This window comes from Bos indicus, chromosome 17 (assembly GCF_029378745.1).
Source record: "Bos indicus isolate NIAB-ARS_2022 breed Sahiwal x Tharparkar chromosome 17, NIAB-ARS_B.indTharparkar_mat_pri_1.0, whole genome shotgun sequence".
In the NCBI taxonomy this organism is placed as follows: domain Eukaryota; kingdom Metazoa; phylum Chordata; class Mammalia; order Artiodactyla; family Bovidae; genus Bos; species Bos indicus.
Window position 1 is genome coordinate 46,727,489 of NC_091776.1, and position 27,376 is coordinate 46,754,864.

At 50.7% G+C, this 27,376-nt stretch overlaps 1 protein-coding gene across 9 annotated transcripts in view; it reads left to right on the forward strand.

Moving 5' to 3' along the window:
- The window catches only part of RIMBP2 (RIMS binding protein 2), a 222,023-nt gene that overhangs the window by 154,465 nt on the left and 40,182 nt on the right, over positions 1–27,376 (forward strand). For all 9 annotated transcript variants that reach the window (XM_070769344.1, XM_070769342.1, XM_070769346.1 and 6 more), the window contains 5 exons: positions 6,224–6,428; positions 11,116–11,261; positions 13,318–13,394; positions 18,877–18,986; positions 21,820–22,632. In XM_070769344.1, the coding sequence (XP_070625445.1) occupies positions 6,224–6,428; positions 11,116–11,261; positions 13,318–13,394; positions 18,877–18,986; positions 21,820–22,632 (1,351 nt within the window). The remainder of the gene's footprint in view (positions 1–6,223; positions 6,429–11,115; positions 11,262–13,317; positions 13,395–18,876; positions 18,987–21,819; positions 22,633–27,376) is intronic.

Below are 27,376 nucleotides of genomic sequence, written 5' to 3' on the forward strand. Positions count from 1 at the left end.
AGCAGAGGACCCTGGGAGTGCTAACAGGCACGTCTTTGGATGTATTTTCCTTCATCTTTATAAATACTCACAGCCAAATTTGCAAGTCTCCGCTGTTTATCCCAATTAGAGTTTACTTGCCCGATGACTGTGCCATCTGTTCCTGCTGTGGTCAGAAACGCAGCCGCCCTCCGCTCCTGATGCTGCAGGTGGTGGGTCTCTGGGGTGGAGGGAGCGGAGCCAGGGATGGGGACACGCAAGCAGCCAGGTTAACTCATGTGGGCACGGTTCTGCCCCCATCAGCCTTGCCACCCAAGCCAGAGGGATGGTGCCCTGCATCCTGAGGTCAATATTGACATCCCAATAAGCCGACCAGGGCTGATCAGTGGGGTTGTTGTTTTCTTTCTGCACCACTTGGTACTGGTTCCTTCTGGTAGCGGCTCGGGGGTCATGGGAGGGACTCTGCCTCAGCTGCCAGGCTCAGCATCAGAGACCCAGCCTCTGCCAGCTGCAGCCAGGCCCTGAGAGTGTGTCCGCAGAGGAGGCTCTGGAGGAAAACCTGCCTCCTTCCTGGAAGAGGGAAACATCAGGAAAGCCTGGGGAAGTCTCCAGAGGAAACACTCACTTATGAGATGTTCTTTGGGTTTCCTGGGTCCCTATGTCTCATCCACTAGCCATTCAGACCTTCTCCCCCTGAAATTAGTGAGAAAAGGCATGTGGCAGCTGCCTGACTTTTAGGAACCAGCATCCTTATTGCCTTGAAGCCATGTCCTCAGATACCCAGAGGAGAAACAAAGCAAGGAATTGAAAAGAGGGATAAACCATTAGGTGTGATCACACAGGACTCTTAGAATCCTTGGGGTAGAAATGTGAGGTGGGAGAGGGTTAGCCCTACAATTTTACTGCCAGATCACAATGGAAGCAAGTCTCAGACCACACTGTCACACATGTGCAGACATGTATTACAAAGCACTGGTTGACAAGCAAGCACAAAGCAGCACTTCCTTCTCTGTTCCCTTGGAACCTCCTCCACCAGCGCCCACGGAAACTGAGGAGAAGACCCTGGTTCTGGTGGCCTCGGGCAACCAGAAATCTGCCGAATCAGTATCCACACAGAGGACCATTTATAGATCCAGCCTTGGGGTCCATCTCCCAAAGTATACCAGTGTTTGCTTATGTTGCTCAGTCATGTCCAACTCTTGGCAGCCTCATGGACTGTAGCCTACCAGGCTTCTCTGTCCATGAAATTTTCCAGCCAAGAACATGGGGGTGGGTTGCCATTTCCTTCTCCAGGGGATCTTCTGGACACAGAGATCGAACCAGCATCTCTTGCATCTCCTGCTTTGGCAGGCAGATTCTTTACCACGGAGCCACGTGGGAAGCCCCCAAAGTATACTAGCCTTATGCACTAATCATTCAAGAGTGGGGTAGCACTAACATACCCCTTGTTTTGAGTACCTTTCATTTCACCAATGAACGGCCACGTCTCCCCTGCTTCAGGCCTAGGTAAAAGCTCATCATTTACCAATTTTCTTCTGACATTGCCCATACTAAGTGGGCATGCCTAGAGCTGGAGGGGGATACAGGTGTTGTATAGCTTTGGGGCAGCTGCCCCTGGTGCACAGCCTTCCTAACATCTGCATTGACCACACCTGGGGTGGGATTCTCATTTCTGGCACCGGTTGCCCCAGAATGAAGTTCTAGTCCCTGGGTATATGCTCTCCATCCAGGAGAACTGTAAACTATAAATGCCAGAGCCAGCAGGTCCCGGATTCCGTGGGGATCGTCCTGTGTGTCTCGCACTTGGGTGGGTGCAGCTGGAGTCCATGCACAGGGCCATGAGGGCATCCAACCCAACCTGACCTGACGCTGGCTTTGCTACCCCTGTAGTCATCTTAAGCAAAGTGGCAGCCCCCTGGCCGTGTCCATCTCTACAGGAGCCATGTCAGACAGTAAGCCTCGACATACCCTCTGACTATTGATGACTGAGAGATTTTTTCTTTTTTACATTAAAATGAAGATTCTTTGCCTCTCTTGGAAAACTGGAAGTTTTGCCCGGGGTGGGTCTGGCCTGAAGCTAAGAAGTAGACATTCCTCTAGACAAAACGAACATGCCCTGGTTCACCATGGTCCCCAGAGATGCTATGGGTTTGCCCTGCTCCCCTCCTCTCATGGGCATCCCCCACCACCCCTGTGGATGTTCAATTTATAGCAATGGTTAGACATCACCTCTGATCCAGGACCTTCCCCTCATCACTCACATCAGAGCCGACCCTCCTTTCTACAGGCATACCCTGTGGCAGCTGCCAGGGGAAGTTTCCCACCACAGTCCCCATCAGTGAAGAGGACCCTGAGCAAAGATTTGCTCTTTGGAAGGAGACCCTCCGAGAGCTCGGGTCCCGGACTGGCAAAGCGGTGGTACCCAGAAGGTGGAGTTCACAGTAGTACCTAAAATGTGCAGTGGTCCATCGCCTCTGCATGAGCACCAGCGTCTCTCACTGGTTTTGTCTGAGTCCCCCAGGGTCTGCTGGGAGCACACAGTCTCCCTTCTGCCATCCCTGTGCCCCACCTACCCCCACTTTCCGCCAGAAAAGCAAGTCAAGAGCTCAGATGCCAAAAGTTTAACTTCTCTGTGCACTGCTGCTGAATTAAATCTTGGAGTTTTGGGTGAAGTCAAAAATGATGGCTTTATTGCATTGCCAGGCAAAGAAGGACACAGTGGGCTCACACCTCGAAATACCGTGTGTCCCCCACTTGGAGAGGGTATGAGAAGTTTTATAGTAATAGTTCAAAGAGGGCATGATCAGCTCATGGACATTCTTCTGGTGGGTTGGTGGTGAGATAAGGGGCAGTCAGCATCATCAACCTCAGGTCCAACTGGTCTGGGGTCTGCTTGTGGGCAGCCTACCATCCATCATTAATCCTTAGCTTCTCCCACCTGGAGAGAGTTCAGTGTCTGCAAAATAGCTCCAAGATACTGTGTCTATCCATTGATGGGGAACCAGGACCCTGCCCCAAGGCTGCACTACTGTTTTTCGTGACTGTTTCTCCCTGGTCTTTCAACCCCTCCCTTCCCTAATTAACAACTATTGGGATCTGCCTCTTGGAACTCAGGGAAGGTCATGGAGACTGAATGAAGATTATTTCCTATAATCAAAGAAACAGGGGACACAGAAAGGCTTTGTGTCCAGGAGCCCCACAGGGCCCTGCTCGGTATCAGCTCCTGCCCTGGGCTGTTTCCAGGTGCCTCAGATGCCTGACCTCCGTGTGGGCTCCTGAGACCTTGGCCACTCTTAACCCTCCAGGCCCCTAATCTGATGTCCCCACACACCAGCTGTTCATCCACCACCTTTGAGGTTTTCTCTGTATCTGTCTGCCACCTACACAATTATTTCATATTTTCTTTAAATCTGTGCACTTTGTAAAATTCTATTTTGATATAATGTGAGATTCACAAGAAGTTACAAACATAGCACAGATGGTTGCTGCATAATTTCACCCGGCTCCCCACGGGTAGCATCGTAGGTGACTGGAGCACACTGTTGAAACCGGGCAGTTGATATGGGTACAGTGTCAGTAGCCAAACTACAAAGTCATTCTTTGTCCTTCCTCTAGTGATAAATTCCATGGGATTTGATGGTGCATATACATTCACATACCACCATCAGGAGTACAGATGGCTCCACCCCACCAAAGTCACACCTTCATATTCCTTTTTTTTTTTTTTTTTTTTGGTGGTTGCCCTGGGTCTTCGTTGCTGTGTGCAGGCTTTCTCTAGTTGTGGTGAGTGGGGGCTACTCTTCGTTGTCATGCACAGGCCTCTCATTATGGTGATTTATTTTATTGCAGATCATGGACTCTAGAGCACAGGCTCAATAATTGTGGCTCACAGGCTTAGTTGCTCCATGGCATGTGGAATCCTCTTGGACCAGGGATCGAACCCGTGTCTTCTGTATTGGCCAGCGGATTCTTATCCACTGGACCACCAGGGAAATGTTACTTCTTAAAAGTCAGACCCTTCCCCCAACTCCAGACCCTGACAACCACTGATCAGTTTTCCATCACTTTAATTTTATTATTTCACAAAAGTTGCATCAATGAATAATCTGTTTTTTTAGTTAGGTCATTTTTACATACACACAGAGGATATACACATGAAGGATTTGATGGCCAGTTGCATTTTTCTCAAGCACATTAAAATGAGAACGTGGCCGTTTAAATAGTGTTATATCCTTCCACAATCACTTCACACCCCAACCCTACCCCTCCACACACACACATGCACTACCATGGCAGCTGGTGGCACACCTGGATGAACAGGTGATCTCAGGGCTCTTCTAGTGCTCTTCTAACCCGAGGCTGTTGGCAGCTGCTTTTCCCCACCTGAGGACCTTGGAGCAAAAGCTCAGCCTTGGAGCAAAGTCTCTTCTTCAGGACTGAGCCCAGAAGAACCAGAGTGCTTGGCCTTGAGGCATCTGAAGTCGCCATCCTGGGGTCAGAGATGCTTCCTGGCACGTCCTGCATCTTTGCAATGGGTGACCTAGGCAGGAGGCAGATTGCTCCCTGTCCACACCTGTGCCTGTAGGAGCCCAGTGTCTCCTCTGTGTCTTCCTCGCTGGAGACAGCCATCACGCCCAAGCTCATTCAGCCTTTGAAAAGAATCTTGCCAATTATTTTAACGTATCAAAGAAATTAATTATAGGTTTGGGATTTGTTAGGTCTATTTTCAGAATTCCATGATCTCAGACATAAATAGCACTTCACTCTGGCCTAAGGAGCTGAACGCTTAATACCAGTGGAGGCGGAGAGGGAGAAGGTGGGGAGGGAGAAAGAAGAAGAAGACAGCATCGCTCTACCACCATCCACATCCCTGTCTGCTCACCTACATGAATCCAGACATCTCTCAAGCCCCAGCTTGGTACCAAACTCTAGTCTGAGTGCTGAGTGAGAAAGAAGGAGACAGAAATTCCTGCCCTCACGGAGCTGAGATTTTAGTGGAGAAAGTCAGACGATGCACACGGTTAATAATACAGCAGATGACGTTGTCCATTTATCACAAAGGAAGGGAGACGAGGCAGGACCACCACGCAGATGGAACAAGCCACTGCCACGAGGAGTGTGATGCCTGCAAATCAGGGAGTCCTCTCTCTTCATCGCTTCAGCAAATGTTTATTGAGCACCTAGGACATGCCAATATTATGCAAAGCATTGAGGATCTGTCAGGACCAGAAAGCACAAGCTTGGCGCTTAAATGATCTAAGAGAGAGATGAGAAATAATCAGGGAGCTACTAGAATGGAGGGTGCTATGAAGGGAACAGCAGGGGAGGAGGCAAAGTCGACCGTCTATGTGCCCCTTCTCAGGTGGGCGCCCAACTGTGGACCCGTGCAGGGAATTCTTGTTGCAGGAGACAGAGTTTTGCTTTTGCACCAGGGGAGGAAGTGTAGGGAGTATGGATCTCGGTTCTCCAGGAAGGAGAGTATGGCAGGATCATGCTCACCCAACTGAGAACCAGAAGCAGGCAAAGATGGGCGTGTATGGGGGTACTGCCCATGGTACCCTCCCTGCCATGTGTACCCAGGGACGCTCCCGCCTCCCTAAATATCCTCAGTGTCTGCAGATGGCAGTGATGTTGCTAACCCAAGCGAGCAGGTAGCAGTTCCTTTTAATGCTAAAGCAGGGTGCCCTGGGGTTCTGCAGTTTAGGGGCAGAAGCCTACACCAGAAAACTGCATCAGTGGAGTTAGCAACTGAGCCATCCCCAAAGCTGGGCTCTCACCACCTCCTGCTCCAAATTTCAAGCAGCTACAGTGAGGCGTGCCAACCACAAAGTGCCCGGGCTGCACACAGAGCCGAGAACAATCCGCTGTTGGCTGAGATCTGAGTGTTTGCAGGGTTTCTTGGCACCTGTGCTTTCCCACGTTTGCCCTGTGAGAGAATCTGGCTGACGGCCAAGCTTCCAACCGACAGGAAGCTTGATTTGCTCAGCCACCATTCTCACGTGGAGGCAGGAGGCAGCCCCCCCCCCCCCCCCACCACACACATGCACACATGTGTGCAAACACACTCAGGCCATACACGTTCATATGCACACACACATACTGTCATCCACACATGCACACACAACAGTCTTGTACACACACATGCAACGCACATACATGCACAGACACACACTTGTGCGCAGACGCATGGGGCCCCAGAAGCCCGGGCCACCCTCTAACTGTGTGTCCGGGTCTCCGTGCGCAGTGCAAGGTGCGGGAGCTGGAGGAGAAATGCCGGACGCAGAGTGAGCAGTTCAGCCTGTTGTCCCGGGACCTGGAGCAGTTTCGCCAGCACGCCGGCAAGATCGACCTGCTGGGTGGCAGCACTGTGGCCTCCCTGGACGTCCCGTCGTCCCCCAGCAAGTCTTTCCCAAGGTTCATGAACGGACTGGCTCCCTCCATTGGAAAAGGTAAGTGCCTCTCTCCCTTCCTTTCTCTCTCCCTCCTGCCTAGGCCTTGATGGAGAAGAAGGTGCAGCCAGCAAGCTGGGAACAGCTGGGCACAGCCAGGGGTGTGTGACAGAGCCTGTCACAACACCCGAGGGAGTGACCAGCATAGCAGGACTTGGGATGGTACAGGGGCAGCTGGCGTTTCCCATGCATACTCGATGTACCACCCTTGATGGGTGTGAATCAGTGTAAGCTCCCTCCCAGCTGCTCTGAGCCCTGTTATGCACATGACACCGGCCCAGGTGCTCGGAGGATCAGCCAGCCAAGCGGCGAGCTGGGACTTGGACCCAGGGACCTGGCTCTGGGGTCTGCATTGGGCCCTGCCAGGCGGGCTGCTCAACTTCACTTGTTTCCCTTCTCACCCAGCGACCTCTTGATGACATTGTGATGTACTTGGAACTTCTGTTCCAACAAAGGCAGCAGCAGTACCTGCGGTGAATGTTAATGCGTTCCCATCACATTTGTGTTCAGGAAGCAGAGTGGAGAGCGGGGAGACTTCACTCTGTGTGGTTCTGAGGGATCATTTCTTGATCACAGAGGCATTTAATTACCTCAGGGGAAGTTCCCAGTGTAGACAATGAAGTACCCTACTCGGTTAGGGAACTTTCTCTCCAGTGAAGGTTAAACAGGTCACAGGCTGCTTTCTCCTGTAAAGCAGTTGACTTTTTTTATTTTAGGGGACATGTGTGCCAGAACCCTACTTTAGAATTCCACAAAAGGGAGGGAATTTCCAGATTTCGCCCAGTTTTTGTCAGAACATAGGAGAAGTTCTTCTGGGTGCTTTTTATTATTAAAATGAGGTGCCGCAGCATGTATCTTGATGAACAATGTTTCTTGGCGTACCCCTCCTTCCCGCTCCCTTTCCGTCCTGCGCATGCATTGGGAGAATGCAAAGAGGCCATGAAACACAAGACAGGGAGAGGGAGGTCCCCCCGACACCACCACCACCAAGTTGCGAGCACAGGGTACTCCCCAGGCCATGTTCAGGTACCGAGGCTGCGATGCTGTGCATATGGCAGGCCCTATGTGGAGCCCCTCTGGGTAGGGGGACACAGACAAGACACAGGGGCACAGATGAGTAAGGAGCCACTCGCTCAGACAGACACGAGCAGTCAGGTGACAAGAGAGCAGATGACCCAGCGCCATTTAGGATGATCAGGGAAGACTTCTTCCTGGAAATGAAGTTTGAGCCACGACCCCTGAAGATGAAACTTTCTCCAGTCCCCACTGGATGGGAAGGTCTGTGGCTCAGGGCTCACATGAGCTCAATCACGCACAATTATCAGGGTCCCCAGGTCCCCAGCATGGTTGATGAGTCCAAGACTCAGTAAAGAGTTGTCCTCCTGGCTCAGACCTGTTACAGAAACACAGGACGAGCATAGCGTGGGTCCTGAGGGAAAAGAGATGGGGCGTCTGAAGAATCCACGTGCAGGCGTCCTATGCCCTCCTCCTCCAGGAAGACCACCTGGAGTGCCCACTATGCAACAACAACGACAACAAAAATGCAGCTATATGGATGCAGTGATGATGTCCAAGGACACCGAGTAGATACAGCATACAGGATCTGTTGGGCACTGGTCATGCGGGCACCTCTGTCCAGCATACGCCAGAATACCAGACTGCCCGAGCTAGGCAGGCACTCAGCACAAACCAGGTTGGGCCCACAGTCTAGTTACAGGGAAATGCCCCGGTCACCTAGGGAGCCTGTCCCACTGGTGTAGGGAGAGGTTTAGAAACTGTGCTCCCAGTCGCAGTGCAGCCTGACTTGTCAGCAGACCCTTCTTAAAGTAGCAGCCCCAGGCTTCCCTCCATGTGAATTCCTTTCTGCACAGCATGAGGACGTGTTAGTCCAGGGCAAGGTCCAGGGCAAGCTCATGGGTCACTGGAGGGGGAGCAGTGATTGACCTGAGCCATTTGGCGTCCAGATTGATTTGGAAAAACCAATCTGATTTGTGATGGAGGAAAATGGATGCTGACTAAGAATAAAACAAACAAAACCAAAACAGGGCTGTGTCTCTATTAAGGGAGTTCTAGACCCTGGTACAAGAGTAGGTTTGCACCAAGGCTTCTGTTTAGGCATTTGGAAGAGCCGTTGTGCTCAATGACCAGCTCCTTAGCTGGGCATACTTGGCGGCATCCTTAGAGCATGCTTGCTATGCTGGCATCAGTGGCCATGGGAGGAATGCCTGCAAGGGGGCTTCCTCACGCAACCCTGAAGTCCTCCTCAAGGTCGTTCTTTGTTGGCAGATGGCAGGGACCACTTTAAGAATGAGGGTAATGAAGAAACTCCCTGCTGGGCTGGCCTGTCTTCCTTATGCAGGAGAGGAGGGTGGGGGATGGAAGGAGTGGGCAGGGCCAGTTCAGAATCAGAGCAGGACCAGGCCAGTGTGCTGCACGTCCTGTCGGGGGCCTCCTGCCTGAGGCTGGGTCAGCCTGAGGGTGAGGAGGACAGGACCACTTGATTGTGAGCCCCTGGTTGGGACTCACCTTCTGTGCAGTAGAGTCACCCCTGCAACCAGCAAGGCTGGAACCTCACAGGAACAGAATTATCCCTGGACATGTACTAGGAAGGGGGCGTGCCATCTCGCAGAGCCACCCCTCCATCGCCAGTTTCCTTCCAGTATTGGAGCTGAGTTTTGGTGAAACACCAGATAAAGTCATTGTTTTGGGCTCAGTGGCCATATTTTCCAAAAAATATGTATCCTGAGGCATGCCGATCACAAAGGAACGTGCAACTGAGGGCATGACATGATTTTGTGTCTAATCTCACATTCACTCAAAGAGCAGAAGGACAGGTAAACATGCCACAGGCATCAGATTATTTTTCTCTAGAAAACTGGATTTGTTTAAGTAAAATGTAAATAGGAGGCAACTCTGGTCATTTCACCCCTTGCTCCTCCCAGCAGCAGTGTATCAGTCAGGACAGGCTAGGTTCAGCTGCAGTAACAAAATCCTCAAATCTCAGGGGCTTAAAACAGCACAAGTCTCTCTCTCTTTTGATCCTGCTCCACGTCCACCTTAGACTGGATCAGGGAATGGGTTCCACACTGTCTTCACTTGGGAATGCTGAGCCTCCTCTGTCTGGAATGTTCCATCTCAGGGGAAAGGAAGCATAACAAATTAGACACTGGCTCAAAAGGGCTTCCACCCCAAAGTAGGACACGTCACTTCCACTCACAGGTCACTGACCTGGATGAGTCCCATGTCAGAGTGACACCCTTCCACTGCAGCACTGAAGCAGCAGGCCGCGTCCTCAGCTGACTTCCTGAGGCTGCAGGATTTGAGAGTCGATTCCCTGAGTAAATATGGACTTTGCACCTGCTGAATGCTGAGCGCTGCTGTGGGCATTAGGGATCCTGGGCAGTGACCAGGGCCAGGCTGCTGCTCCCTGGGATCTGGCCTCCTCGCAGGGCCCGGGGGTCTACTTCAGTGTCAATTCTCTGCTGCAGTGATGCTTTGCCACCGTTTTGTTAATCAGACTGGGCCTGAGGGGGTGACTTCCATGTAGTCTTTGTGGAACACTTCTTACAGTGTTTGTTTCTCCTGATTTGGGCTCAGTGAGTCATCTTCCTCTGTGAACCAGTCCCCATGATGGGAGAGCCACAGTCAGAGGCTAGACAAAGCCAGGGAAGGGTGTCTGCAGCCCACTGGGCAGCGAGAACTCGGGGAGGGGGAAAAATTAATTCTGTAATTCATGTCTGATCCTAAAAATACACTCCTGACTTTAATCCAACGGTCTGGGCCAGCACTGATCAAGGGTCTCTATTCTCCCCTGCCCGCCCCACCTCCCCCCCATAGTGCCTGGGACAGGGCCAGCAACCCCATGAGGACAGGATGGGTAGAGATCTGCTTGGTCCTAGTGAATCTCTTATCAAAAGTATTTTTCAGCCGTAAACCTGACCATTTGGCCACTTTGTGTATGTCAGGACTGTTCAGGTTGTATTATTAAGAATAAGTGACAGGAAAGCTGACATACACTAGTGTGAGCAAAAAGGAATTTATTTATCATGTAGAGTAGATGAAGATGGCTTAGCTTCAGGTACGGCTGCGATGGTTAGATAGCATCACTGACTCAATGGAGATGAATTTGAGCAAACTCCCAGAGATAGTGAAGGACAGGGAAGCCTGGTGTGGTGCAGCCCATGGGGTGCAAAGAGTCGGACACAACTTAGTGTATGAACACACAGTTGGATTCAAGGGCTCCAACCATGCCATCTGGACCTGATTCCTGCCTCTCCACCTTCAGCTCCTCCTTCTATGAGCAGGCTGCATTGTCAGATGGAGTTTCCTCCTCCTGGGGACAGTGTGGCTGCTGTACGACTAAATCTCATTTCCTTTCTGTTTTAAGCTGGGGAAAAGGAGAGCCTCTTTGCTCATGACTCCCACGAAGGTCTCTCTGATGGGACCTTCCCATCTTGCGTGCAACACTATCTCCACCAAACAACCAGTGTAGCCAGGAATGGACTCTGCCAGATGGACGGTCCAGAGCAGAGGGTGTAGATGAAGAGTGGGAGATGGGTGGGTTCTGAAATGAAACTCAAAGGCTGATGCCAAAGACAGGAAAGACCCACAGGGAAGGCACATGTCCAGCGTGCTTTGGTTATTTCCTTTGTACCGTCTTTCACATCATTCCAATGTTCGTGTCCAGGTCAAGAGAGTGCCCTTGGAAGCCACACTGTGATCCGTGAATATATCCGGCCCCTCCCGCTCCCGGGTGACAAGCCGGAACCTCTGTCCGTCAAGCCCACCTTCCTGTCAAGATCCGGTGGCCCAAGATGCAGATTTGAATCAGACGTGAGTCCTGTCCTGGCCTCGGCCAGCTGCCCTGCTACCCATGATGTGGGCTGTGGCTGTGGGTGGCCCTCCCACCCTCTCTCCCTAGTTCCCTTTCTGCCTTCACTCCCATTAACCCATCTTCATTGACCACCTACTCTATGCTAGGGTGAGAGGGCCCAGTTTGCAGACAAGGGAGTCCCTGCTTTCATGGGCAGAATGACCATAAACGAGTCAACATCTAAAAGTTGGCTAACAGTGAATGTCCTGAACCCAACAAGCAGGGACGAGGCAGAGGACAGGGCGGCCCTTCTCAGACTGGCCATGGACCATTTGTGGTCTGTCTATGAGCAGGAGCCCAGGTGAAGGCCGCTGGGCTGGAGAAGAGCTGGGGATGGGGTGGGAGGCGAGTTGAAACCTCAAGCAAGCTCTCAAATTTTGGCTCAGTCCAGGCTGAAACCACTGAAAGACCCTGAGACGGGAGTGCTGTGGCCTAACTCCTGTGGAGCCCACTCCAGAGGGGAGGGGTGGGAGTGTGTTGTGGGGAGGGAACAGGCAGGAGTCCCGGGTCTTTTTCTCCTGGGGTGGGGGCAGAGGAGGGGGCTACACATGACAAGTCACAGTCACTCCCACCCTCCCCTGGGAGAAAAACCACCCACTCCTCCAGCTTGGGGCCCTGTCTTACCCTCCCCACAACCCCAAGATGGTTGTAGCCCCCATAGGCAGAGAGGAGTAGGGCAGGGGGAGGGGGCACCAGGAGAAAGGAGCTCGGTGTTGCCTCCTCCATGCAGGATTCCCAGGAGCACCAGGCACCATCCATGTGCGAGCACTCCCCTCCCTGTATGGGGTCCTCGAGGGCTGAGGACACAGAGCTTGGGCTAACTTTGTCCTCCAAGGAGCCTGGCAGGCTCTGGAGCAGTGACCATCTCAGGCCTTAAATCACAGTGCTCACCACTCTGTGAGAGAAGATGAGATCTTTTTTTAAGTGGCTCTTTATATGTTGTTGTTATTGTTTATATTGGTGTATATTTGATTTACAATATTATATTGGTGGCAATAGTGGTAAAGACCCTGCCTGCCGATGCAGGAGACGTGAGAGATAAGAGTTCAATCCCTGGGTTGGAAAGATCCCCTGGAGGAGGGCATGGCAACCACTCCAGTATTCTTGCCTGGAGAATTCTTGTCCATGGGACAACTCCCATGGACAGAGGAGCCTGGCAGGCTACAGTCCATAGAGTTGCAAATACTTAGCATGTATACACCACACATAGTTGATTTACAATATTATGTTAGTTTCAGGTGTTCAGCATAGTGATTCAGTATTATTGTAGATTATACTCCAGTATAGATTATTTCAAGATAATGATTCTAATTCCCTGTGCTATACAGTGTATCCTTGTTGTTCTTTTATTTTGTATATAGTAGGGCATAACTGGAGAAGGCAATGGCACCCCACTCCAGTACTCTTGCCTGGAAAATCCCATGGACAGAGGAGCCTGGTAGGCTGCAGTCCATGGGGTCGCGAAGAGTCGGACACGACTGAGCGACTTCACTTTCACTTTTCACTTTCATGCATTGGAGAAGGAAATGGCAACCCACTCCAGTGTTCTTGCCAGGAGAATCCCAGGGACGGGGGAGCCTGGTGGGCTTCCGTCTGTGGGGTCGCACAGAGTCGGACACGACTGAAGTGACTTAGCAGCAGCAGCAGCAGGGCGTAACTGTTAATACCACACCCCTAATTTATCCCTCCCTCTTTTTGGTAACCTAAGTTTGTCTGTGTTCTGCACATACCTTCATTTGTGTTATTTCTTAGATTCCACATAGAAGTGACATCAGACAGTACTGGAGGAGATGAGTCCTTTATAAATGTTCTCTGTGTGACCCAGGAGCCTACCCTGTCTCTGGGGCATGCCCAAAACTGAGAACCCAGGTGTGGCAGAATCTCATGGTGGGCAGAGTCCTCACCATGTGAGGCTGAAAACCCTGGGGAGACCATGGAAGAGATTTCCTGTGTGTTTCCAGCATGAAATGTGAAGCCTTCGGCATCAATAACCTGCATATCCATTGTCTTTAATAGATGGATAATGATCGGAATTCCAATACCGCCAAGCAGAGGTACTCGGGGAAGGTCCACTTGTGTGTCGCACGCTACAGGTAAGGGCAATGCTCCTCTCTGCATCCTCCGAACATCTGTGAGGGTGGGCGGCCTCGGGGCAGGTGGGGTGATGGGTAGGACACTCCATGAGCTGATAGGTCCCTTCCCCGGCACTGAGAAGAGGCGGGAGTTCAGCCAGGCTTTGGAGAATGCCAAGAGATTGTCTTTGGGAGAAAAGTTATGACAAACCTAGACAGAGTATTAAAAAGCAGAGACTTTGCCAACAAAGGTCCACATAGTCAAAGCCATGGTTTTTCCAGTAGTCATATATGAATATGAGAGTTTGTCCACAAAGAAGACTGAGAGCCGAAGAATTGATACTTTTAACTGTGGTGCTGGAGAAGGCTCTTGAGAGTTCCTGGACTGAAAGGAGATCAAACCAGTCAATCCTAAAGGAAATCAACCCTGAATATTCAGTGGAAGGGCTGATGCTGAAGCTGAAGCTCCAATACTTTGACCACCTGATGAGAAGAGCCAACTCACTGGAAAAGACCTTGATGCTGTGAAAGATTGAGGGCAAGAGGAGAAGGGGGCAACAGAGGATGAGGTGGTTGGATGGCGTCATCAAGTCAATGGACATGAGTCTGAGGAAACTCCAGGAGACAGTGAAGGACAGGGAAGCCTGGTGTACTGCAGTCCATGGGGTCGCAAAGAGTTGGACGTGACTTAGTGACTGAACAAAACAAAGAGTTTCTCTGTTCTGGTAGACAGAGTTTGGATACTGTGTTAGTTTCTCAGGGCTGCCATTCAGAACTGTCACCGATTGGATGGCTTAAAACCATAGAAGTCCATTCTCTCCCAGTTCTGGAAGCCAGAGGTGGGAAGTTGAGGTGTGGGTGGGACTGTGTTCTCTGAAGCCCCCAGAGGAGGACTGTCCTGCCTCTCCCAGCTGGCTGTCAGCATCCTTGAGGTTCCTCAACTTAGATGCCCCACTCCACTCTGCCCCATCCTCCTGTGCTCTCTTTCCCTCTGCCTCTATGTGTTCCCTCCTCCTTTTACAAGGACCCCTTCCATTGGCTTAGGGCCCTCCCCACTCCAGTACCACCCCATCCCAACTTGATCACACCTGCAAAGACCCTATTTCCAAATAACCTCACCTCCACAGGGGCCAGGACGTAGGATCCGAACATCTTTTTGGGGTGATGCGATTCACCGCATAACAGGCAGCAAGCTGAAACTCAGAAAGTGTTATCCTTGCCCAGAACACCCTGCTCAATGCCTTTCTAGCATCTTTCCTGTCTGTCCAGTGTCTGGCTGCATCACGCAACTGTCACGGCCAGGGAGCTGAGCTCTCATTGGAGGACCCATGTGTCCGTATCCACTAACGTGAGCCAGTCTGGTCATGGATGACTCTCAGATTCCTGGTGGTCACCACCGAAAACTTTGAGATGGGTGAGGGTTAGCCACCTGGCCGCAACTTCCCTGCCTGGTTATAACGCAACAAGCCTCCATCCAAAGTCAGCCATGTGTACAGATACGAATGAATCAAATAGTCACAAAAAGCAGATATGGAAGTCAGACTTCCAGTACTTTATGCTTAGTAAAGACCCGGGCTTTTGTCTTCCTAGACTCTCCAGTGACCCTCTGCAGGCCGGGCTGGCCAGGGCAGGCAGGGCAGACGCCACTGCCCTCTTAGTTGGCATCAGGCACCAGAGTCCCACCTCAGGGCTGTGCACAGAACTGCTGAGAAATCAGACTTTAGGAGCTATCACCAGTGGTGTGGATGTCTCCCGCATGAGATGCTTAGACTTTGTTCAAGCAGAGGTGGTAGGGGATGAGCTATCCACATACCTTCAAAGCCTTTTGCTTCCTCCACTGAGAATCATCTCGAATAACTGATCTGCTGGTCAGTAAATTATTTTCTGCTGATCCACTAATTTTACCAGTGCACACCCACTTCTGACATTGAGATGATGGAAGCCTATGGAGAAGCCGCCCTGGGCTGGAGAGTCCTGGGTGAGGATGCCAGACAGCCCCTGAGGAGGGTCCCGCATCTGAAGGCTGACTGCACCCACGAGCATCCTTCACATGGTCTGTGGGGACATTGCCACAGTGCCGGGGAGAGCTTTGAGGACACCAGTCTGGGGACCTGGGAAGGAGGGCTCACACCTACCCCGTGTCTGATTGGAGGATGGTTCTTCCTGTGTGTGTGTGGAACCAGGCTGAGCACAGCTGCTCAGCACAACACACCCTCCAGGCCAGTGAGTTGGAGTTATGGCCGGGATGCTGAGCTGGCTTCGGGTTTGTTTTCCTCACCAGTTTTGTTTCCCTTCCCAGCGATGAGCCTGGTCCCTCAAGGCTGCGGGGGCCGTGTGCCCGCCAGACTCACCTTCCTTTCACTTTCCTGGGAAGACAAGACCTCATTCCAGGGAAGGTGCCCAAGAGCCAAGGCACCCAGAGTCTGGATTCACAGCCAGCATGAAACCAGGCAAAGAGAAAGCACATGTGGTCAACCAGTGTGCTTCCAACATGAGGTCACCAGCCAGAGCCAGGGTGCTCAGCAAGCTCCATTTCCATCCTCTGTGTGTTCCTGGTGGTGTATTTACCACCCCACCCCACCCCCAACCAGATGGAGCACATTGTAAACTGTGCTATCGTCCTGATGCAAATGCCCCAGGGAAGTTACTGACACAGGAAAACCCTCAGAGCACTGGATGATGTTCCTGGACCTCTGGGCTCTAAGGGAAAGAGTGGCTTGGTATAGTTAAAACCTCACAGGATGAAGATCAGGAGGCCTTCATTCTGGTTCCAGCTGCCTGCCGCCTCAGTCACTTTGGTCATGTCCGACTCTTTGCGACCCTATGGACTGTAGCCAGCCAGGCTACACTGTCCATGGGATTCTCCAGGCAAGGGTACTGGAGTGGGTTGCCATGCCCTCCTCCAGGGGATCTTCCCCACCCAGGGATCGAACACGTGTCTCTTAATGTCTCCTTCACTGACAGGTGGGTTCTTTACCCACTAGCCCACCTGGGAAGTCCTCTGGTTCCACACCCCCACTCTTAATGAGTTTATGACTTTGGATAAGTCATCACAATTGGCCATGAACATTGAGAATAATAATATTAATATCATCTCTGCATTCCTTACTGGGCATTAATAGGGATCAAATAAAGGAAGTGCTGGTAACTCACGGGGCTGCTGGTGTGTAACCATCATCACATCACCATGATTAGTTACAGCAGAAGACTACTGCTGACTGAAGAAAAAAATGCACGACGTAAAAGCTGTGAGTTACATTTTATTCAGGGCATCACAAGGACTGTGGCTTAAGAGACAGCCCTTGGTAGCTCTGAGAAACTACTCTGAAGAGTTAGGGGAGGAACCAGGACATATATGAATTTTTTGGGCTGGGAAATTCATGTAGTCAAGCATTAAAATAGTACTGAAAGTGAAAGTGAAGTCGCTCAGTCATGTCTGACTCTTTGCGACCCCATGGACTGTAGCCCACCAGGCTTCTATGTCCATGGGATTCTCCAGGCAAGAGTACTGGAGTGAGTTGCCATTTCCTTCTCCAGGGGATCTTCCCAACCCAGGGATCGAACTCAGGTCTCCTGCATTGCAGGCAGATGCTTTACCCTCTGAGCCACCAGGGAAGCCCTATGGATCACAAAGAACACATTTCTCAAGTTAATGATTTTAGTGCTTTTGTATGTCTGGGAAGATGCCAGAACCTGGAGTCACTGAAATTCTTTCTTAAGATGCCCATCTTACCAAAACCACAGAAGCCTTATTCTATTTTCCCATCCCGAATCCTTCAAGGGCACACTGTCCCTGGGTGGGCCTAAGGGCTGTGGCTTCACCCCTTGTGTGACAGGACAATGAGTGAAGCTGTTCTTTTGTTTACCCAGTCATCTGCCATGATCAGTCATGCCACATTTTCTTTTTCTTGATGAGGCATTTCCTATTTTAATTAACCAATCTTTTAATTATAAAATTAAAAATTCATCTTACAAGTTCTTTTTTGCAAGTTGAAGGTGACTTTTTAAAATGTTAATTCCAATATTTTGAGGACTTGAAAAGGACATTTTTATAGTCCTGGTAGAGAGGGGAAGATAAAATGTGCATCATTTTCAGTATATTTTGCTGAACATACCCAAGACCTTCAAAATGTGCATGGCTTTGGCCAAACAAGTATGCTTCCTGGGGACTCATCTTTAGGAAGAAAGTGGGCAAGTGAGCAAAGATATGTTGACAAGAACATTGGATGTAGCACTGATTATATCAGCCAAACGTTTGAAGAAATATCCATGCCCAACATGGGATCAATTAAAGAATATTAGTCTACCCAGTGGAATATTATATAACCATTAAAATGGATATGATAGAGTCTTTCATGAGGGAAAAGATAATCATGTCATATTGTGAAGCCTAAAATGTACACAGATAACTAAATAGTATATGTCATACAATTCTACCTTCCCTCAATAAAATGTATTGAAACATTATAGAGTTAATTACTTTATTTTTTTTTTTAATTTGCCTGTGCCAGTGTTAGTTGCAGTATATAAGACCTGGTTTCCTAACCAGGGATTGAACTCAGGCCCCCTGTACTGGGAGCCTGGAGTCTTAGCCACTGGACCGCCAGGGAAGTCCTTAGTAGCTTTTTAATTTGCTTACCAATTTAGAAGCCTGTTAAAACATATACTTTGGAATCATTTAAACATCTTCTGGGCTTCCCAGGTGGCACTAGTGGTAAAGAGTTCATCTGCCAATGCAGGAGACACAAGGGCCATGGGTTTGATCCCTGAATTGGGACGATCCCCTGGAGAAGGAAAATGGCAACTCACTCCAGTATTCTTGCCTGGAAAATTCCATGGACAGAAGAGCCAGGTGGGTTGCAGTCCAGGGAGTCACAATATAATTTGGAATTATATGATTCCAGAGAAGGCAATGGCACCCCACTCCAGTACTCTTGCCTGGAAAATCCCATGGATGGAGGAGCCTGGAAGGCTGCAGTCCATGGGGTCGCTGAGAGTCAGACATGACTGAACGACTTCACTTTCGCTTTTCACTTTCATGCATTGGAGAAGGAAATGGCAACCCACTCCAGTGTTCTTGCCTGGAGAATCCCAGGGACGGGGGAGCCTGGTGGGCTGCCGTCCATGGGGTCACACAGAGTCGGACACGACTGAAGTGACTTAGCAGCAGTACACTGAGCACATGTGTACACACACACAAATGACATCTGATACGAAGGACTCTGAGTATACAGCTTGGTTGCAGAATTACCATTTAGCTTTAAATCTGTGTTAGCTGAGACATTAGTGGTCTGAGTTTTCAGAGCACACACAACTCACAGGTACCAAACCATTGCATGGGTCTAAAATATACAGGCAAAAGAAAAAAATTTTTTGAAAAGAAAAGAAAGAAAAAGAAAATATCCAGGTGACAGCAGACAGGAGGTCTCCGCGCTCTGGAAGGGATGGGCTGGTGTCAGTCTCCACCCAGAGCCTCACCTAGTGGGTCTGTCTCTCCCTCTAGTTATAACCCCTTCGATGGGCCCAATGAGAACCCAGAGGCTGAGCTGCCCCTCACAGCAGGGAAGTATCTCTACGTCTATGGAGACATGGATGAGGATGGCTTCTATGAAGGTCAGTGAGAGCCTGGTGGGCGGTGGGCACATGCAAGCCAGGTCAGGGCCGGGCCCCCATCACTTCTGGCCGCCCCAGTCTCCTCTCTGACCCTCCTGCCCTTCAGAATCACGAGGTGTCTGTTCTCCTTTTGGTTGACTGAGTAGGGTTTCCTATTTTTAACCCCAAGCAACCCTCTGACACGGAGTGCACACCATCTCATGTTCATGTCCACGGAGCTTCCCAGGAGCTACTGCAGACACGTGGGGCTGACAGACAAGTGTCTCCCCACACTGTCCCCATCTTACTGCACAGCACCGTCCCCACAGAAGGGCCAAGGCTCCTTTCAGGTGACCTCACCTGGTTAACAGCACTCCCATTGACCTTCAGGCTCTATTGTTAACTTTGGGCGGTCTGGCCTCACATCCTGTCTGACCATTTCCTTCATGGGCACTTGCCATGGTGTAAAATCAGGAATCTCCCAAAACTCATACTCTTGGTCACTTTTGTAGCTAGAGGATGAGCATGTAACATCCCCAGCAGCTTCCTAAGTCCAGATTTCTCGGTTCCCTAAACTTTTCTATTGCCCTAATAGAAGAGTCTTGGTTTCCTCTGAGCAGAAAAAAACTATTTCTTACTAAACAAGCCGATTTCTGTTTCATGACCTCATGAAGTTTTTTTGGAGTTTTCAGCCACACTCTCGGCTCTTGGTGTTGATGTCTTGGCCTGAGGTCTGGTAGCCTGAGGTCAGCAGCCCAGCCTTAGCTGGTTTTCTATCTGGGAAGATGCTAGAATCTGAGATCCTTGAAATTCTCGCTTTCTGTTTGCTACCAGGAGAACAGAGGCATGGCTGTGACTGGACCACCTGAGAAATTTCACCAGGACTAGTGGCAAAACAGTTTGAGCTCTTAACATAAGTTCATGTTGCCGTCACCCAGGGGCACATGGGGGAGAACCGTGTGCCCTGGATGGCCTGTGTGCCAGGGTGGCTGCCAGAAAACCCTCGCTGGAATTCTCTAGAACATTTGCACCAGCACTGTGCCCATGTAGACTTTCCGGAGGCTGGGTTAAAGGCAGGCGGCAAGGCTCAGTGCTCTGTCCATGTGACAGGGGAGAAGTATCTCCCCTCACTGTGCAGATGGAGGTTCACAGTTCCCAACGTGAGGGGTGGCTGTGAGGATAAATAAGGAAGAAGGTGTGGGGTCTGAAGTAGGGGCCTGGTACATAGGACTTGCTGTCACTCCCATCCCCCTCCTCCTTCTTCCCTTGTGTCGAATGAGGCTGTGTTTTCAGAGCATCCTCAAGGCAAAGATTGACATCTCAAGGCCCGCCAGCCCCGCCCCCCAGCTGAGGACAGGAGCAGATTCAGACCCTCATTGATTGTGGGAGAATCAGGACCAGTTCAGTGGTCAGCCTCCCTCTCCTGGGCACATTGCACATTCCCTGCGGGGGAGGGTCTACTGGGAGCAGAACCCGCTGTTCGTTTCATGTACTCCAAGCCTCCCAGACCCCGGGACCCCTAGTCAAGCCTTTTCTGTGACAAATCAGGGAAACGAACAGCCCTCGCCTGCTGGTATTGCAAGATTATCCAAACTGTGTCATCTTTGAAGATCTTCAAAACACTTCACGGTTTTCCAGAGCTCTGCTCTCAGCGGGCTCTCATGCCCCATGAATAAAGAGAACACACAGAAATGAGACCATTTCCTGAAACAAAAAGCGATCCCCGCTGGGATCGCCTGTGGCCACAAGAACTAGTTTGGTGGCATTTTTTGGCCACTCAGCCTACGGGTGGCTCTGGCACCCGATAGATCGTCTCTGTTTCCCACCAAATGGACACGTTTGGGGAATTTTGCTGAGATGGACATACTGCTTTGCAAGGAGGGGGAAGGTCACCTTTTAATTGCCATTTGTGTCATCATACAATCAAAAATCAGAGTAAGATGTGTAACAGCCTCCGAACCCACATATTTTACATGCTGTTCATTCTTCTGATAAACACTTACTGAACACCTACTGTGTGCCAGGTGTGGCTCTAGGGCCAGCGGGGAACAAAGGTCCCTGTCCTCCCGCAATTCGTCCCACCCTCTCCTTCCCCCACTGTGCCTGCAAGTCTGTTCTCTACGTCTGCATCTCTAGTCCTGCCCTGCAGATAGCTCCATCAGTGCCATTTCCCTCGATTCCACACACATCCCCTGGGGTATTGTTTGTTTTTCTCTTTCTGACTTATTTCATCTGAATGACAGACTCTGGCTCTATCCACATCACTACAAATGACCCAACTTTGTTCCTTTTTATGGCCGAGTGAGATTCCATTTTACATTTGTACCACGTATTCTTTACTCATTCATTAGAAGTCGCTGTATAGCACAGGGACCTCAGTTCGATGCTCTGTGATGACCTAGAAGGGTGGGGTGGGGGGCGAATGGGAGGGAGGGTCAAGAGGGAGGGGATATATGTATACATATTGTTGATTCATGTTATTGTACAGCAGAAACTAATACAACATTGTAAAGCAATTATACTTCAATTAAAAAAAGAACAGGTCTCTGCCCTCCCAGACCTTCCTCCTGATTGGGAGAGGCGTACACAGGGGATGATCGTGGTGTGGTAGGCACTATGGGGGAAAGACACCATGACTGATGGGGGTGGCAGATGGCAGGTAGTGGGGTACAGACACAGGGTAGGGGGTTCTTGAGGAGGTGATGTTGAAGAGGTTCCTGGAAAGAACTGAGGAATCCACCATAACCCCATTGCTTTCCATATGGTCCCCTCGGGGGGAGGTGCAGACTCCACAGCAGGACCTTGGGGGCCCCCACGGGATGGTCGGGTGTTAACCCTGTCCCTGGCCCCACAGGGGAGCTTCTGGATGGGCAGCGGGGCCTGGTGCCCTCCAACTTCGTGGATTTCATCCAGGACAATGAGTCTCGACTGGCCAGCACGCTGGGTAACGACCAGGATCAGAACTTCATCAACCACGCAGGCATCAGCTCAGAGGGGGAGAACATTCTGGACCTCCACTCTCCGACGCTCACGGACTCCAGCCTCGCCGACCACGGGGCGGGGACACTGGACGTGAACATCGACGACATCGGAGAAGACATCGTGCCTTACCCTCGGAAAATCACCCTCATCAAACAACTCGCCAAAAGTGTCATTGTGGGCTGGGAGCCCCCGGCAGTGCCCCCGGGCTGGGGGACCGTGAACAGCTACAATGTGCTGGTGGACGCGGAGACACGCCTGAGCCTGGCGCTGGGCGGCAGGACCAAGGCCCTGGTGGAGAAGCTGAATATGGCAGCCTGCACCTACCGCATCTCCGTGCAGTGCGTCACCAGCCGGGGCAGCTCGGACGAGCTGCGGTGCACGCTGCTGGTGGGCAAGGATGTGGTGGTGGCTCCCTCCCACCTGCGCGTGGACAACATCACCCAGATCTCTGCCCAGCTGTCCTGGCTGCCCACCAACAGCAACTACAGCCACGTCATCTTCCTCAACGAGCAGGAGTTGGATGTCGTCAGGGCCGCCAGGTACAAGTACCAGTTCTGCAACCTCAGGCCCAACATGGCTTACAAGGTGAAGGTCCTGGCCAAGCCCCATCAGATGCCCTGGCAGCTACCCCTGGAGCAGAGGGAGAGGAAGGAGGCCTTCGTGGAGTTCTCCACGCTGCCTGCAGGTGAGCCCTCTTTCTGGGATGGGTCCCCTCAAGGGAGGGGACACCAGGATGTCACCCTGTGCAAGTGGAGGGGCGGGATGGGGGAGCAGGAGGGGAGCTTCAGACAGCCAGTACTGTCCTGGAGCATCCTTGGATCAGCTGGGAAGCATGAAATACACGCATGAGCCATGTATGTGTGTGTGAGACAGAGAGAGACGGAGGGCAAGGGAAAGAGAACTCTGATTTTGTTTATGGGCTGTGTTGTTGGACATATTTAATGCTTGCATCTGTAAGAGACTCATCCTACAGACAGGAAGCAAAGGGAGCATCCTAGGGGGTAGGAAGGTCTGTCTTCCTAGGGCCACCAACTCCTGAATACGTGCTCACTGAAAGGAACAGAGAAAGGGGGTGCCTGTAGCACTCTCACAATTGTTCTCTCTCTCTCATTTTTTCTTTTCATCTTCGTTTTTTAAAAAAATATTTATTTATGTATGTATTTATTTATGGGCTTCCCAGGTGGTGCTAGTGGTAAAGAATCTGCCTACCAATGCAGGAGATGTAAGAAATGGGGATTCAATCCCTAGGTCAGGAAGACCCCCTGGAGAAGGAAATGGCAACCTGCTCCAGTATTCTAGCCTGGAAATATCCCATGGACAGAGGAGCCTGGCAGGCTACAGTCCATGGGGTCACAAAGAGTCAGACACGACTGATCATGGACATGGACACACACACACACACACAAACACACACGTGCACACGCATGCACAGATGCACACACGTGCGTGCGCACACATGTGCACGCACGCACACACATGCACACACGCGTGCACACGCACACACGCACACATTATTTATTTGGCTATGCCATGTCGTAGTTGCAGCATGTGGGATCTAGTTCCTGGGATAGGCTTGGAAACTGGCCCCCTGCACTGGGAATCACTGGATCACCAGGGAAGGCCCTCATTTTTTCTTTTGATATATATATGACTGTAGAAGACATGAAGTTCCATTGTGGATACAATTTGGGGTTCCGGACACCTCTGTCTGCTAGGGAAACCCCACCTTCCTCCCTGACTTCCCAGCTGTAACAGGAGGAGGGGTGCTCCCCTTTCCAGTCCCCCACGTACTCCCTCCAGGGAAACCATAAAGAGATAGGATGAAATGGATGAGCCTGTGGGGTCTTCCCATAGTGTGATTTATTCGGATCCTACAGCTGTTAAGGGTCACCTCCATAAAGTTCCATCACGCTCATCTTGGCTGGGGTGCACATATTCAGTTGGCCAGAAAGTTCACTTGGGGTTTTCCATAAAATCTTAATGAACATTCTGGCACACCCAAAAACAGGCAGCCCTTCTGAGCTGGGCCCAGGGTGGGACCCTGAACTCTTGAGAAGAGCAGCCTTCCTGGAGCAAAGAAGGTCATGTCTGCAAAAACATTTGAGGGCTATTTTGATTTCTCAACGGCCTTTTTTAGTCCTGTGATGTTCACAGAATTCCCTCGAAACATCTGTCTGGATACTTTCCTTGGATTTGTCTTCTGTGATTAATTAATCCAGCTCTGCCTAACTTCAGTTGTCAGGTCAGTTTTACAAACAATTCAGTGGTTCTCCAGGATCATTTCTACCAGCTGCAGAAAGCCTAACATCTAATGCAAGGTGGGCCCTCCATTTTGCAATGGATCTGCTTTTTAGTGCATGTTGCTCTCTGCTCTTTTTGAAACCCATCATCAACTAGAGTCTGACCTGTGCATATATGCTCAGTCATTCAGTTGCATCCAGCTCTTCTGTAACACCATGGACTGTAGCCCACCACGCTTCTCTGTCCATGGAATTTTCCAGGTAAGAATACTAGAGTGGGTTTTCATGCCCTCCTCCAGAGGATCTTCCCAACCCAGGGATCAAACCAGCATCTCTTGTGTCTCCTGCACTGGCAGCCTAGAGTAGTATAACCTACAAAGAAGCAGGGTCAGGGGCAGTTGGGACAGACACTGTTTCAAGGAGAAAGTGGGTCTGAGCAGGAACTGATTTATGAAGGGTCCATTCATTCATCTTATAAGGTGATGTTGGATTGCCTGCCTATGAGGATGTTAACTGCAGATACAGTAAGTCCCCTACGTTTGAGCCTTCAAGTTGTGCACGTTCAAAGATGTGAACGTGCGTTCAAATGTCCAGTCATGTAAGTTAGTCCTGTGTCTGGCACACATTGTCACATGCGTGCACCCTCTACAAGTGGGCGTACTTTTGTATACTTTACAAGTACTGCATAGAGGACAGTAGTACAGTGTCTGTATTTCCAGTCCAGGATGTCTGGAACCAAGCTTAACAGCAGCGGTGACATAGCTGGTACTGCTAAGAAGCGCTAAGTGATAACAATGGAAACAAAAGTGAGAAAGATTGAAAGTGTGAATTGAGGTGAAAAGATAGCTTGTCCTCCATCTCCTATTGCTGACAATCCTTCAGCTCTACTATCTCCCACCTCCTCTCCCTCCTTCAGTCAGTAACTCTTCCTGTCTGTCTACTGATGCCAGCTGCTATACAGTACTACTATACTATTCAAGGTACTGTACTATAAGATTAAAATGCTTTCTTTATTTTCTGTGTTTGTTATTTTTATGTATTATTTGTATGAAATGTATTATAAACTTAGAACAGCACAGTACTGCATAACTGACTATGTTAGTTGGGTACCTAGGCTAACTTTGTTGGACTTATGAACAAATTGGACTTGTGAACACGCTCTCAGAACAGAACTCGTTTGTATGTAGGGGACTTACTGTGCAGACTGGAGCTATTCATTGATTCCTGCCATGAAGTCTTATTGTCAGTGCTGGGGGTGAAGAAGTGAGAAACACCAAATCTGGGGACCCTAGGGGCTCCAAGGAGAGGTGAGAAGAACATCCATTAGGACAGCCAGGAAAGGCTTCGTGGAGAAGCTCCCTGAGATGGAGAGATATGAGGACCAAGAGGAAATACTGAGCCCAGGGCAGGATCCTATAGGTCCACACCCAATTCCTGGGTGTCCTAGTTAGCTTGGGCTGATATAACAAAGGTCCATAAACTGAGTGGCTTATCACCAACAGACACTTATTTCTCACAGTCCTAGAGGATGGAAGTCCACGACCAAGGCCTGGGCAGACTCAGTGTCTGGTGAACCCACTTACTGGTTCATAGACGGTGTCTCCTCCGCATCCCCTCCTGGTAGATGGCACCTTGTTAATAAGGGCACGAATCCTGTTCATGGGACCTCCAGCCTCGAGACCTGATCACCTCCCACAGCTGCCTTCTGTGAATGCTGTATGCATTTGGGGGGACACAAATGTCCAGTCAGTCCATAGCAGACTGGCTCCTCTGCCTGCCCAGAAGGAAAGGAGTTTCAGTCGTGAAAATGACACAGGTGACAGGCAGGAGGTGTGTGGTTGGACCAAACGCCCCCACGTGACAGACAGCCACCTCTGGGCCAGTGGAGGGATGGGGTGGAGCTGGCAGGTCACAGATACTCAAGCCTTCCCCACTCACACAACCCTGGCTCTCCACTGTCGTTGCTGTGCTAGTAGAAGCAGGCGTCCAGCAACCCCCAGACCAGTTTCAGTTCTTGACTACACCCTTAAGAATAATGAGCCGTCGTCACATTTGAGTGGACCATCCAGGTAAGATCTAACTTCTGAACCCAGTTGCTCAGCAGTTCGGAAGCCTTGCATCACAGCGCATTGAGGGTGGAGTCGCATTATGAACTGCAAGGACAGCCAGGCTTCCACCACATGACAGCTGAGCAGCTTCCCTCGAAGCTTAATTTCCTCATTTGCAAACGAGGATGCACTAACAGTCCTGATTCACACAGGACTGTTGTGTGAATCAAGTTATGTCAGGTGTCCAAAGTGAGTATCAGAATGAGCAGCAAGTAGAAAAGCTTCAGCAAAGAGCCCTTCCTCCCTTATGCAGAAATCCACAGGGCCGCAGCAGGGTCTCGGAAGAGGAGGCTCACAGCCTTCTTCCTAGAAGTTGCACATTTCTTTCCAAATATAATGCTATAGTTATAGGACCTTTGGGGCTTCTCAGGTGGCTCAATGGTAAAGAATCCTCCTGCCAATGCAGGAGACAAAGGAGACTCAAGTTCAATCCCTGGGTGGGAAAGATCCCCTGGAAAAGAAAATGGCAACACACTGCAGTATTCTTACCTGGGAAATCCATGGACAAGGAGCCTGGTGGGCTGCAGTCCACGGGGTCACAAAGAGTCAGACACAACTTAGCAACTCAACAATGATGACACAGGACTTCTGCACCAGACCTAGAGGCAAGGGAGCTGCCTGAGGGTTGTAGGGCAGACGGGCAGCCCTGCTGTCACCAGGAGCCACTGGGAAGGACAAGTGATGTGACACCTGTCTCCTTGTTGCTTGAAGTAGCTGCTCAGGACTTTCAAAGTGAGCGTCTCAGCTGATCGGCTGGGCAGTGTGTGTGTGGAGTTGGCATCCTGGTGGCTTCATCAGACCGCCTCTCTCCAGCTTCTGGTTCCATCGTCTCTCTGGAGGTGGCGAGATGGGTGCTGTGTGGTCCAGTTTACTGCCCTCAAGTCCGATTGAGAGAGAGAAGGAGGGATGGGGGGAACCGGAGGGAGGAGGGGACAGAGAGAGAGGCAGTGGGGGTCTCTTGCCTCTGCAAACGCTGGGACCTTGTGGCCGACTGGCCAGGCCAGAGTCGCAGTGGGTTCCAGGAGGGCCCTGCGTGCATCTAGGAGCTGCTACTTCCTGGCCCTCCTGCTCCGATGTCACA